A 14,371-nucleotide genomic window follows, 5' to 3' on the forward strand; every position below is an offset into this window, starting at 1 on the left:
TGAGATTTCTATATCTAGGTTTTAATCATACAAAAAAATTACTCTAACTATATTCACGAAATAATATCGCCACGTGCCCCGTCTTGTCCAATTCAAACAGCCCGCATACGGGAGCGTCCCGATCAACCGTCCATTTTTATGCTGCTGCCACGATCGAGCACGCGTATTGACATAGATCCGTGGATTGGGGGCGCGTCCGCATACGCACTTGGGGGCTTCGTCCCTCCATAGCCGTTGCGAGTTCAGCATTAGCTGGCGCGGCTGCCGTCTCGATAACGCGAAGATACGCGCTCTGTCTCTCGCTCTGACCAGCGCCATTCCCGAAAGATCTCCCCCTCAGTGCCGTCCTCGAATTCTTCTCCCCTTCCGTCCTCCTTTCTCTCTCATTCCATTCGATTCTCTACGTTCTTCCGCCGCGTCGCCAATCCCCGGCCGCGCCGTCTCTGGGCTCTCGCTTTCTTTCTTTCTTTCTTGAGGTGCGTAAAACCCTAACGCTCTCGGTTTAGAACCAACGGTTCGGAATTTAGCCGCTCGAACATGAGTTTGAGATGCCTTCTCATGATTGATTTCAACTGTCTGACAAGTTTTGGTTCCGAGTTTTAGACGAATTGCGGGTTGGACTAGTAGAATTCTTTGTTTTCTCTCTTGTCGCTCTCTTGAGAGTTTGATAGCGTAAAGAACTACTCGATTGTTTTCAGTATTTTGAGTTGCTCTTTTGTTTGTGTTCTTTAATGCGTGATAGTTTGTTCCTTGTGGGTGGCAAAATTTGTTTTATTGAAATGATATTTCAGAAAGTTGGTATCTTTGGTTGGGATATTTATTTTGCTCTTTGGCCAAAGTTTTCTGAGTTTATGGTTTAAGAGTATTGATCGAATGGTTTGGTGTGTTTTTGTTTTCTTGGGGTTTCTGCCCAAATTCTCATGTCTTGTCGCAGTTCGTTGGATAAATAATGATGATATCATGAGAAGATCAACAAAACCAGATAAGTCTTACATTATGAACCCGTGATTCAAAATTAGAAGTTTTTGTATGGGAGAGTTCATGTGAAAATGTCAGGAACAAACATTAAGCGGAGTTAAGGAGAAGAAGTTCAGGACTTACCGAGGCTTGTGTTGTTTTACTGATCACTATAAAGCTCAACCTTAGTGTAGTTTGTTTTGTCAGGAAGATTTCATATTGACTAGCCTATTTTTGTCAGATACACGTTAAAGAACAAACGCAAGTTAGCTTACACCTCCTTCAAGCCCCAAAATCAGCTTTCTTGATAACCTGTCATAAGATTTCTCCACATTGATAAAGACCATGTGCAGATTATCTTTTCATTTTGTGGTTCAGACAGTTGCTTGAGTAGGAATATCCATTATTGGCTTTTTTGGCATAAACCCGATTCGATTCTAGGGATTTTAAAAAAAAAAAAAATCTTAAAGAATCACTAGAAGACTCGAAAAAGTGGTCAATCGGTTGGGCAACTCGTTCAATGTAATAGATAAATTTGTCTTTTAGACATGAACTTTCACTTAGTGACATCAAATTTTGCTTATGACAATCCAAGAATAGTCGAAGCTTTGAACTCAAGATTTTTATGTCACAAGTTCAACTTGAAGCACACATTGCACGGACACTGTGTGAGTTCAATCAGGGATGTGTGTTACGGCCATGCGTTTGTATCTCGGTTTCATAAGTTTTCTAGAGAATAAGCCTTAATTCTCATAGACTGCAGCCTCATATTCATACTCATATAGGTGAGTCTCCAAGGGTATCTGCAATAATATATCCTACTATATTTATGGCTTTGATCTTATCAAGAATTGTACTCATACTCAACAGTTGCAGTAATAAGCACTACCATCAATAGGGATAGGCCTAAAGAGATATCTCCTGAAATGCTCCTTCTGATTGCTCAATCAACTTATTTTTACCCATTGAACCTATTTTATAAGATCTCCACTTATATAGGTTGTGTTGCTAGTGAAAGTAATCTAATTTTTAGGTTTAAGCCCCATCCCCCTCAATGTATCTATCACTAAAGCTCTCGAGAGGCTTTTAGTAAAAGGGTTAACAAGGTTTTTCACAGATTTAACAAAGCTAAGTGAAACAACACCATTCTTTTCATGATCTTTGATTATCTTAATCCTAGTTTGTATGAACCTCGATGTTTTGGCATTATGCTTCTTGCTATGTACCCTCATTATAGCTGCTTGGCTATCACAATGAATGGATATAGCCGGTATTGGCTTTTCCATCAAAAAAATATTTAATAGTAGACTCCTTAGCCATTCAGCTTTTTTAGTAGCTTCCTTAAGAGCTACTAGTTCTGCTTCCATAGTCGAATGAGTTATCAATGTATGCTTGGATGATCTCTAAGTGATTGTAACTTCATCCAAGGTGAAAATATAACCATTCATTGCTTTAGTTTGATCACTGTCAGAAATTCAATTTACATCGTTGTATCCTTCTAGGACGTAGGATACCCAGTATAACAGAGACCATAATCAATAGTTTCTTTTAGATATCTAAGTACTCTGACAAATGCACTCCAATGAGTCTAGTTAGGTCGAATGGTATATCTATCAAGTCTTCCTACCGTATATGCTATATCTCCTAAGTTCTATGTCCTGTCATCGGTCTGACTTAGACTGGATGTCACAACTTTGGCTTGAGCTTGTTGGACGGTGGGTGCTTTATATAACACTTCACCTTATCCTTCCTGTGGCGGCACTGTTTTGCAAAATGTCCTAGTTTGCCATAGATATAACATACCCTTTTTTCCTTCTGGATCTTAGGTTTAGGTGGATTTTGATTCTTTTTTTATTTTTTGTATTTATTTTATCTTTCAACGATATTGGCTTCATCAACCATGTCATCCTTAGAGGTCTTTATATCTAGAGATCTATGTTTTTTCTTTATTTGAATAGAGACCATTAAAGTATCTAGACTTGGATATTCTTTCTTATATTTGAGAGAGTTGAAAATTATTTCATGAAAGAGGCAGCTTATCAATAATGGCGGAAACTTGTAGCCATTCATCAAGATGGAATCCCTTGGCAATGATCCCTTGAGCAAGATTCTATAGTTCATGAACTTGCTCAAGGATCAAATGGCTATCAACCATTTTATAATCAAAATATTGACCAACAATATATTTTTCAATCCTGCACCTTCTTTACCTTATTTTCTTTCTAAGGACTTCCAAAGTTCTTTTGAGGTCCTTATGTTAATGAAAACATCATAAAAAGGATCGGACAGATAGCTAGGAATACGTCCATGATAGATATAGTCATCATGGAGAAATTTGGTCAAATATGACTCTTGGTTTTGATGAACAAGACCTTCTCCTACAACAGAAGTATCCTCCATGACTACATAGTAGAGGTCTAAGGCAGTAAGCTAGTACATCATTCGGCTTTGCCACCTTTTAAAGAAATAGCCATTAAATTTCTCAGATTTGAGAGAATTATCCTCAATAGGAGCCAGAGGGTAAAAAGAGATCAAGAGTTTCTCTAAAGAATATTGGAAATTAAGGATAAAAGAACGTGGCAAAATCTTATTACTGGAGCACTGCAAAACAGTCCGATCACTAGTTTGATAGGATCCGAGGCTTGCTAGGCATTGATCTTTAGAGAAATTCCAGCCACCCTCTTTTCAGCATGGGCTTCAGGCTCGGTTTCTATTCAAGATACAACGGACCCGATCTACTAGAGGTGCTATGATTCGGTTGATCCTCATTGAACTCATAGTTGGTCAAAAGTTACCCAAATAAGAAGATAGAAAAGAGGGAGAATATAATTGAAAGAAAAGAGAATAAAGTAGTTTCTTATTCTCGAGCTACTTTAGATGAGAGAAATAGATGTTGTGTCCAATGTGGGAGACTCTTTTTATAAGCATCCAAAGGTGTAACCCCTATACAAGTCCATTAAGACCCATTACCACTCAAATAAAAATAGTCCAATAACTCTCCTCCAACGGTCAAAAAAAGGGTTAAAATTTTACATAAAAAATCATAACAATTAAAGTATTTAATATATATACTAAATATTTGAAACGGTCAAAAAATCTTTGAATTTTAATTCCATATCTAACAATCTCATCATTCATTAGGTTGTTAAGATATTAACAATTATAAATGTAGAAATCTAGGGTGTACTTTTTTGTTCCCCTGAAAGAAAAATAAATTAGTCCAAGAACAACCCAATCTAGACTAACCCAAATTGATGTAGAATTACAGATTTTTACTACTTGTTGATTATCTGCAATCTTAATAAATTCTTTTTTTTATTTCTTATGTTAAATATTAGATAGATATTTTAACTAAAATATATTGCAAACAGAAAAAAATGATTCACAGTTATCTTTAGATTTAAAAACAATCAGATGCTTTTCCTGCTACTATTTTGATGTGAGTGGTGGTGGTGGTGTTAGTAGTTATATAAGTGAGGATTCACTTTTTAGGCAAAATGATGTAGTTACCTTTCTGGAGGCATTAATCTATATAGATTCGTCTGTTGTAGGAATGTAAAAACCAGTGTTGAGATTAACTTCAGGTTTTGTGTACTTTTGATCTAGAGCTTAGCTAGGTTTTTTCTTCTTGTCCTTTGAAGTTGGAGCGAAGTCTAGTATTGATTTATTTTTAGATTAGGAGTTCTGAGGTGAGAAACTTTACAGCTTCAATTCAAATGGGAGGACATCCAAAAGAATCATACTTTGATTGTGCATTGAGTCTGAGAAATTTTGATTACATTAGGATTTGGTTGCATATGCTTGAAAAGTGACAAGTTTAAGAACAATGAAATTTCAGTTTACACCCTGGTTTTGTCCCCTCTTTTGTTTCCTTTATGGTGGATTTAGCATTTAAACTATCCTTTTGGGCTCAAGGACTTGCCAATTATTTGTCCATGGACTTAATCGACCCTTGCCTTTTGCTCTGTGAAAATTTTGGTTTGAAATCATATCCACTATCTTTATTCTGTTAATATATGATTTTGAACATGAGGGACCCGTGTCCACCATATTTTTTCTGAAAAATGTAAAGTCAAATCATATCTATTCCTCGTGCTATCAATCTGATGTATGGTAGATTCTATTTCACTTTTGAAGTTGTGTTTCTTTTTTTTTTTTCAAAAGTTTGATATTTTAATTGAAATATCTGGTGGCATATGTGTCTAGGTATTTGCAATTTCCTGCCTTCTTTCCTCATATTCCTCTTTACCATCCATTTCAGATGACTTGGACCAGAAACAATGGCAACTATGCTTCATAATGCTGATCTGAAATAGCTGGTTAAGATCTATATATGTTTACCGATTGGACCTTCCATTGTATGAAGTCCCAATTATTACTAGCAGAGAACCATTTCTTGGATAAGTGTGAGATAATTATATACTATGCACATATATTTTACTATTTTAGTGCAAACTGAACTTTATCCCTTTGTAAAACCTAATATAATGTTTTGTCATATGCAATTTAAAAACAATTAGTTGCAAATTTCCAACCTCCACTATTTTATAAAAAGAGAGCCATTACTGAGCAATCATTACTTATTGAGAATCAAACATATGCACAAACCTCAACAACATGCAATATACACATCTTATTTGGTGTGTGCTTGAATCCATCATGTTTGGATGCAATATATGCTCTTTGCAGGTTGATGACTAAATAATCTGATTGGCATTTAGAGAAAATATATACTTCCAAACACTTTTATTGTAGCATAATGTTGGGGTTTGGTAGTACTCAGCGAAGCATGAGACAAGCTCTAGGAGCATTAAAAGACTCCACAACAATTGGATTGGCAAAAGTGAACAGTGATTACAAGGTTGTTAATTCTGCATATTTTGGTCAATTTTTATCAATGTGCATTTTCTTTTCCCCCCCCAATATGGTCTTTAGTCAGTCAATAACCCTACTTTATATGCATTCTCACCAGGAACTGGATATTGCCATTGTCAAGGCCACTAACCATGTGGAACAGTTGGCAAAGGAGAAACATATGCGCAGTTAGTCCTATTTCTCTTCATGCCCATTCTTTGCACAATATCGCTTAGAGGAATTTTTTAGTTATTCTGGGTTTCTGCATTTCAAATGTCAAAGAACATTGATCTTGGTCCTCTAGTTACCTTAAATATGCTTACAATGATTAACAAAATTTCTTTTACAGCTATTTTTCATGCTGTATCGGCTGCAAGACCTCGTGCTGATGTTGCATATTGCATCGATGCTCTAGCTAAACGGCTCTTCAAAACATCCAATTGGGTTGTATGTTCTGTTAACTGGTCTTGCTGAATAATTTTGTATGTATTCTGTTAGGAAGGAATTTAGATTATGGATTACCAAATGAATTCCCATGTAATTTTAGTTCCTTGGCATCTACAATTTTTCTATGTGACATCTAAACTATGCCAGGATCTTCATTTTGCATGACTTGGGATGGATTATGGTTCATACAAACTTTTTCACATGGTTTGAAATGGATTTATGCATATTTACTCACCAAAAGAGTCACTAAGAGATGTTTCTGTTTTATTGATGAAGTTAATTACTTGAATCATGGAATAACTATGTGATATAGCAACAGAGGCAAGGTTGAACCTGCATTGTGGAAATGAAATTGAATCGCAAGTTAACATGCATGAAGGATAAAAGAGAATTGTCACTTTTTTAAAAAAAATAAATTTCCATCAGAAAATCAATGAGTCATCAATGATTTAAGTATTTTTAGTGGTTGAAAACTACAAGAAAGTTAGAATAGCAGCATTCAGACTGTTGATATAAAGTGGGGCCTATATGAGAAGGTTTAATATATGCTTCATCTCCTTAAAAGAGGGATACAAGTACTTTCTTTAATGACTAGAGTCATCTGCAGTGGTAGACAAGTTCAATCATGCTAATGCAGATGGGTCACTTCAGACTTCAAAACACTGATGGTAAGTAACTTCCACATTCTTATCTGAATAAGATTTCATTTTTTTGGGGTATCAGTATGGTCACGTGTCCATGATTAGTTAAATAGAATGGAAGCAAGGATGAAGTGGAGTTGTGATTTTAAGAGTATTTTATGATTTGCCCTGGCCTAAAGACTTCAACATTGAAGTTCACAGTGATCCATTGGCGAGAAGGTTAGACAGACTGGGGATGTTAATGTTGAAAATACTGAAGTAGCAGGTGATCAGGTTAAATATAGTGAATTCTTTAGAGCTTAATAGTTGGGAGCTCTTGCTTATGATCCAACTTCAATATCTTGTTCCCATTCTTGCAGCTATTTTCTAATGGACGAATTTTTCTATCATTTGCTTCCATAATTTTTCAACATGATCTTGCTGTAACATGATTATCCGAACTCTGTTGTTTGGTAATTTTTGAATCTTAAGACAACCTGAAGTGACTTGACTGCTCCAGCACTAGGCCTTATGTACGTACGATTATGCCCATTAAGGATAAAGTCGTTGAGATAGAGGAATCCCTTGCAAAGATAGTGGTCCAGATTTGTTTTGGAGTGTTGAGAGAGAGAGAGAGAGACCTAATATAAGATAGAGATAGGTTATAATAGCTGATTTAGCAAATTTTGTTTTGACAGTGAATATTACTCTTGATAGGAATGAATAGGACCAAGGATTTGCGAGCGTGATCTAAAGAGAGATAGTGAGGCTTGGTTGGTTGGTTATGTGAGTCAAGTCCAAAGATTTGGATAATTACTTTCAGGAATTTAACAAATTGAATGCATGAAGAGAAATATGAACCTGGTCGATCTGTCAGGATATAGTGATCCTCAGTGGGATTGTTGTCTATGGTTAGTTGGTAAACCAGAGAACTTTTTCTTTTCTTCTTTTGGCATTTTAGGTTGTCATAGTCTCATAGTTTTGGAAAAATACAGACCTACATTTCCAACATGGTATCAAATTGTAGGATTTGGATCATTTTTTGAACAATTTTGTAGAAAAAGTCAGTGTTTGTACAAATCAATAAGAAAAGTACATTGGATTCTTATGGAGACTCTTTTTAAAAGGTTGTTGACAGACAAGTCATGCTATTCAATGGAGTTGGTTGTCATAAACTGGACAACTACAAATTTTGACTTCTTATTACTGAGTTCATGACATATTCTTTATTATGCTTAAATGCGATTAGACAATGACTTAATTGCAAAAATTGATCATGGCACATGTTTTTGGGCCCCCACCTGTATAGCAATGTATGGATATTGCTGACACCATGGCCCATGAACAAGATATTTGCCATTTTTGGAGAATGATCTTCTATTTAAATAATAACTACAAAAACAAAGTCTTATTCCAAGTATTTATGTCAAACATTAAGAATTCTTATGTACTTTCAATTTGAATTAAGGGGATATCCTCCTTCATTGTCGTCTTTTTCAAACCCTTCATCAGAAAACCTGTTCATTGCATTCTAGCCTTCTGCTCTCCCTACTGTAAACTTTTAACACAAATCTGAGCTGTCCTCTTATTGCCGTTTCCAAAATCTTTCTTGTGCATGCATATACCATATCTGTCATACTTTTCACTAGTATATTTTCAGCTAGTGCAACTTTCTTCTTCAAGCTACTTTCTTCCAAAGTCTGAACCCTATGTTGTTTCTCCTAACATATGTCCTAGTATTTTTCTTGGTACTCTTGATGTGCAGTCTGCTCCAGCATTAGGTCAAAAAAAAAAAAAAATCAAAATATCAAAATATCAGAGAACATTAAAAAAATTATAGAAGACTAAAAGTGGTCATGAAAATGATTATTATATTAAAATGTGATAAATTCTTTGGGACCTTTGGGTATACTATTTTCACTAGTTACATACTGAACTGGTTAAAAACTATAATTTGTTAACTGGGAAAGGTAAAATTCATATTCTGCATCATTTTATGGTATAATACATCATTTATTATTTAGTGACAATTGAACACGTGACATTGTTAATATTTATTAAATTTATGTTCTAAGATTGCCTAAACTTAAAATAAATGTATTTTTCTGAGGTTCTATCAAACCCATTATCAAAGTCTTCACATTTGTCTCAAAAGTTACAAATTTCGAGTTTACATTCTACAAAATGCTCATCAGAATTCAAACAAAGGAATAAATGGTCAAAGAGCCCTACAATTTTCCACTTTGTTCCTTCAAGTCACTTTTCTGTGAAACTTCGAAGTTGACCTGGATTCAGACTGGTTCAAGCCAAAAACAAAATGTTTTGGTTTTGGTTTTGGTTTTTGAGTTTCTGTCAGAACTTGTAACCAGTATTCCAATCCATACAGCAGTGAAATTTTTATTATGTCACAAAATTCTTTTCAATAAACATCATCCCATAGCCCGTAGGCATGTCTACTTGCTGTGTCATGCTAATTCTACCAGAAATGTTGACTACGACGTGTCTTCTTCTGTATGGCATGCTCAGGAAACCGAAAAACATTGAAATAGGGTATCTCTTGGCCATCTATTTTGTAGATGTGCTTATTGTCATACCTTACAACAACTTCGGCATGGTAGTATATTGACTATCAGTTTAGACAAGATCTTATCTCCATGATAGTGGATTACAAGCTATACATCTCCAGAATGGTATGTCTTTGGGAACAATATCTCTGACATGTACCAGTCACTTCTTTGATAGTTCGAAGTCATTTGCAAAGACAAGTCTGAATAGTGTTTGCAATCATTTGTTTCTGTCTTGATGGGTGGTTTTGTTGGCATGCATTTATGATCATGTTTTTTTGGTTCACGTTAAGACATGACAAACGAAGTTGTATGATGTTCTTTAAGAAATGGCTTTTGGCATTTATCTCAGATGTGAGCATCACTTTTGGACACATGCAAAGCATTTACATGTCTGAAGACTATGGTAGACTTGATATGTTGACTTTGAAAATAATTGGTGAATTGTGACTATCTATTTTAAAAATGTGAAATTTTTTCGGTGTTGTACGTGAACCTTGTATATATAAACTTATTGTTGCTTGCTTGTATGAAACAACAAAGCAAAGGTAGGAGTATGATTATACGTGGAAGCTGTTCCATATGTATTCTTTTTTAGATGGAACCTATATACCAGCTCAGGAAATTTTTTTTTTTTGTTTAATATTTTTGATATCATGCTGACTAAAAGTATGTTGTGGAGCTAGTTGTAGACAACAATATATTAATTTGACTGCTTATAACAGATAACACTATTTGCAATATACGTTGAAGCCCTATTATTGTTGTTCCTAGCTTATTTGTAGTCTGCTTACTTCCTTAATTTCAATCAGGTTGCCTTAAAAACTTTGATTGTTATACATCGTGCTTTGAGAGAAGTCGATCCCTCATTTCGAGAAGAGTTCACCAACTGTACCAGGTGCAGAGGTCATATGCTAAATCTATCACATTTCAAGGATTATTCAAGTCTAAGTGGTACTGTATCTTATATTCTGTAAAATTTTATGCTTAAAAGTTAATTTGTCCCTCATTTAAGAGCTGATAATTCCATCATTTTTTTCCATCACTTGTGCCACCTCTCCGTCAATTGCTTTTTGTGTGAGAAGATTACTTAAATTTTACAGTGCAGGATCCATTATCTAACAATTAGTTAATTAAAAATAACATTGGTATGTATATTGGAGGAAAAACAAACTGTTCCTGATGTGTATGCATTTTTTCTGTTTATATTTTGCTCTCAAGCATGGGATTATTCTGCTTGGATTCGAACATATGCTCTGTATCTAGAGGAGCGGTTCGAGTGCTTTCGTAAATTGGAGTATGATGTTGAGACAGAACACTCTGTAAGTGGCTGGAACTTTGCATTTAGATTTCTTCCGCATGGAATTCTTTTTGCTTGAATGCGCGTATTAAGCAGGCACTTACTTTCCTTATTCTTTCCCTTATTGGTGCCTTTTTTCTTGGAAAAAGGAAATATTGACATTTTCCCCATTGAGCATCATAATGACTGGATAAATGACATGCATTCCTGGAGAATCTAGGTTAGATCTGATTGGATTCTGTTATATGAGACTTGGAGAAATTCTCAATGACTAAATGAAAATTCCAGAAATCAGATCCTGATATTAAAGCTATTTCATTTTTGTTGTAATTTAGGTTCAGCTTCTTGGTCATCATGGTATATATTTGTCTTGGCATGCAAAAGTGTAATGTAAAACCCTCATCACTAGGATAGTTCATGAAATGGGAAATAACGATGTGTTTGTAAATCCAGTTTTGTGCTCAACTTACCAGGAATTGATGCTTTGTCAACAGAGAACTCTAGAACTTGACACTGTTGACTTGCTTGAACAATTACCTGCTCTGCAACAGCTTCTTTTCCATCTGCTTGGCTGCGAGGTAATATAGTTGAAGGTAGCTTGTGATTACTTTTGATCTCATGCATCATTTCATTATATCTATTTCATTCTTTCTAAAATAAATTATGCATTTCTGTAAATCCAGAAGTTTGGCTCCTCTGTTATACCTTTCTCTTATTTTTGTAGAACATTTACTTTTTCCTGTCTTTGCAGCCTGAGGTATCAGCTGCACGCAATAGCATGATCAGATATGCACTTTCAATCGTAAGCAGCAAATATATGCATAATGTTTTTCTGGTTTAGTTTACTTTTAAGCTTTGAAATGTCTCTAACATCACTCTTTGTTTAGATTGCTAGTGAGAGTGTTAAGATATACAGTGCAATTAATGAAGGGATTCTAAATATGGTTGACAAGGTAGGTTGCTGCTCTTTTATGGTACACTTGTTCATTATGAATATGCATACTAATAGTGCATCTGTGACAGTTCTTTGAGATGCCATGTCTTGATGCCATTAGGGCACTTGAAATTTATCGAAAGGCAGGGCATCAGGTACATATCAATTTTCAGTTCCTATATATTTTGATTTAACTATGACTGCTGATGTAACTGTTATCATAAAAACATTTTTCTATTTATTGTCCATTTGGCTGTAGGCGGAGAGGTTATCTAAGTTCTATGAGATTTGTAAGGGTCTCGATGTGGGATGGGGGAAAAATTTTATTAAAATTGAACCGGTTAGTTTTTTCTTTTAAACACCAAATTGGCGGTTTTCTGTTCTTTTTTTTTGAATTTTAATGCATAATAGTTCTAGAGATATTTGTCCTCTTCTAATATGGCAGTGCTCTTCCCTTTTGTTTTGGTTTATCCATCTGCAGCCACCTGCATCACTTACTGCAGCAATGGAAGAGTATGTGAACGGTGCACCATGCACTTCACCTCCTAATTGGAATATGGTACATACGTCAACTGCTTCCTTTCTTATTCATGCTCTAGAAAAATATAGTACGTGGGCAGAAAATTCTCTGGCTTGCTTATGATGCGGGTAGGAGTTTTAGTGAAACCTTTTTATTATTATTTTACATGCTCCTCTGTCTACTCGAACTGGTGTCACTTTGATTCTGATTTTGTTACATTGGGTTTAATTAATGCAAAGCTTTTGTCTTAAATGCTTCAATATTTAGTATAAGCTTATCTTGTGATGCAATTTACTCGTGTTCCCCACTTAAGGTGTACTTATTTTGGAATCTGTTACTTAAATAATGTTTCTGGCGAGCCCAAGGACATGATCCTCATATTGATGGTTGCTCATATTGTTTTTCGGCAGCAAATCATACAGATCCCTCCATGTTTAGATATGCAGAGAAGTTATGGATTTTGCTTCTTGAATTTGTTGGGAATTATAAATTATTGTAAGCAATAACTTGGGAATGCTTCTATGCTAGTTGGACATTATGGGTGCTACATAAATATGATGCATTTTGTCAATTGCTTTAAGGGTGGTAATTTTTCCTTGATACTCTTCCTGTATGGACATATAATGATAAAGATATCCTTATCAGGTAGTCAATGACAGTGGAATACCTCCCAAGGCCCTGTTGGCCATTGAGCACAACAAATTGAAAGATGATCATGAGAAGTTCGAGCCAATCCCAGCACCAACCCCTGCAACACCTGAATCTCCTACAGCTGAGACTACCGAAGCTCCAATAACTGATCTCTTGGTAAGCAGTTAAATATCCAATGCACTTGAGTAAGTTGATGGCTAAAACTATTGCTTTGTCTGGTTTTGATCCACGCTATCACATATAGGATTTGGATGATTTCGACCAGGATGCAATAAAATTGGAAGAGGAAAATGTCCTAGAACTTGCAATCATTGGTGATGGTAGGTTAAAGTGGTATTTAGTAATTAAATTATCTGTAAATGGATGATCCTCATTTTTTGTTGATTTTTTTCTCTTTATGCCAGATAATTTGAAAAGTACAAATACTTCTAATCTTCCAAGTGAAACTACTGGATGGGAGCTTGCACTTGTTGGTGCTCCTAGTTCCAATAACAATGCTGTTGCAGAGAGTAAACTGGTAAAGCTATATTCACATCAGAAAATTAGTCAAAGCGTACCTTGTTGTATCTCTATATCGATAAAAGTATTCTCTTTCAAATCTGTGGATTGGATTAGTCACCCTAGATGTGTGTAAATCATTGACTTTGCTTTGCTCGACAAGGGTGCTGCCTCGTTTAACTTAGATAGTTGTCAACAGATCCCTTCGAATGTATTTTCGTATGTATTTTCGTATTTGCCTAGTTCTTTTACATTCCAATTGATCTGATTATTTTCTTCATCTAACAGGCTGGTGGGCTAGACAGGTTGACCCTGGACAGTTTATATGATGATGCAATTGCAAGAAGAACAAATCATGGTGGGATCTACCACATGGGTCAGATGGTGATGAATTCCTCCAAGGTACTTCAATACCCCCAAAATCCTTTATATGCCTCCACCACTATGGCATCACCTGCCAGTGTGCAGATGGCTGCAATGGCCCAGCAACAAGCATACATGATGCAACAGCAGCAGCAACCATTGGGACAGGATGGCACCAATCCCTTTAGCAACCCATTTGAAGCACCAAGTGTTCCATCTTACACTCCCCATAATCCATACACAGGCTGCATGTAATATGGATTAAGGTTTGGAATTACAAGAAGAGAGTTTGACGCTCAATAGTGAAGAAAGTGTACTCAGTAGGCTCAAAGATGTGAATAAGCAGGGTGGTGTTTGTTTAGTCATCTCCTCGTTCTTCATATGTTTCCATCAAATTGTGGTCTGTTTTTTTGTGTATCCTCCCAACAGTTGCAAATTAAAGCAGAGCTTATCATACAATCTCATAGTTGATTCCTTGTAGGTTATAGACTTTGATATGTAATTCTGAGCTGTGCTTGGAATTCGCTAGTTTAAGAACGGAAGACATGGAATAGATTCTTAGATAAGGATTGCAGAATTTCAAGAATTGAGGATCGACGTGCCTCAACTGAGTCTTAATACCAAATTAATTGGAGATTGGATGCATAATTCTTTTTTTCCACC

At 35.6% G+C, this 14,371-nt stretch overlaps 1 protein-coding gene across 4 annotated transcripts; it reads left to right on the plus strand.

Annotated features, from left to right (window-relative positions):
• Nucleotides 1-241: 241 nt before the first annotated feature.
• LOC105049887 (putative clathrin assembly protein At5g35200) lies at nt 242-14,167 on the plus strand. Of its 4 annotated transcripts, XM_073242679.1 has the most exons (17): nt 242-476; nt 5,219-5,363; nt 5,734-5,818; nt 5,930-5,999; nt 6,161-6,258; nt 10,255-10,396; nt 10,664-10,764; nt 11,216-11,320; nt 11,494-11,544; nt 11,630-11,695; nt 11,766-11,831; nt 11,936-12,016; nt 12,158-12,235; nt 12,842-13,003; nt 13,092-13,167; nt 13,252-13,364; nt 13,634-14,167. In XM_073242679.1, the coding sequence occupies exons 3-17, from the start codon at nt 5,747-5,749 to the stop codon at nt 13,961-13,963; spliced, it is 1,611 nt and encodes a 536-aa protein (XP_073098780.1). In that variant the 5' UTR covers nt 242-476; nt 5,219-5,363; nt 5,734-5,746; the 3' UTR covers nt 13,964-14,167. The 4 variants fall into 4 exon arrangements, with proteins under 4 accessions (XP_073098780.1, XP_029121888.2, XP_019707819.2 ...); XM_029266055.2 differs by lacking the exon at nt 5,219-5,363 and having other exon boundaries at nt 5,741-5,818; XM_019852260.2 differs by lacking the exon at nt 5,219-5,363 and having other exon boundaries at nt 243-476; nt 5,647-5,818; nt 11,237-11,320.
• Nucleotides 14,168-14,371: the final 204 nt, after the last annotated feature.

The sequence above is a fragment of the Elaeis guineensis genome, chromosome 8 (genome assembly GCF_000442705.2).
Source record: "Elaeis guineensis isolate ETL-2024a chromosome 8, EG11, whole genome shotgun sequence".
In the NCBI taxonomy this organism is placed as follows: Eukaryota; Viridiplantae; Streptophyta; class Magnoliopsida; order Arecales; family Arecaceae; genus Elaeis; species Elaeis guineensis.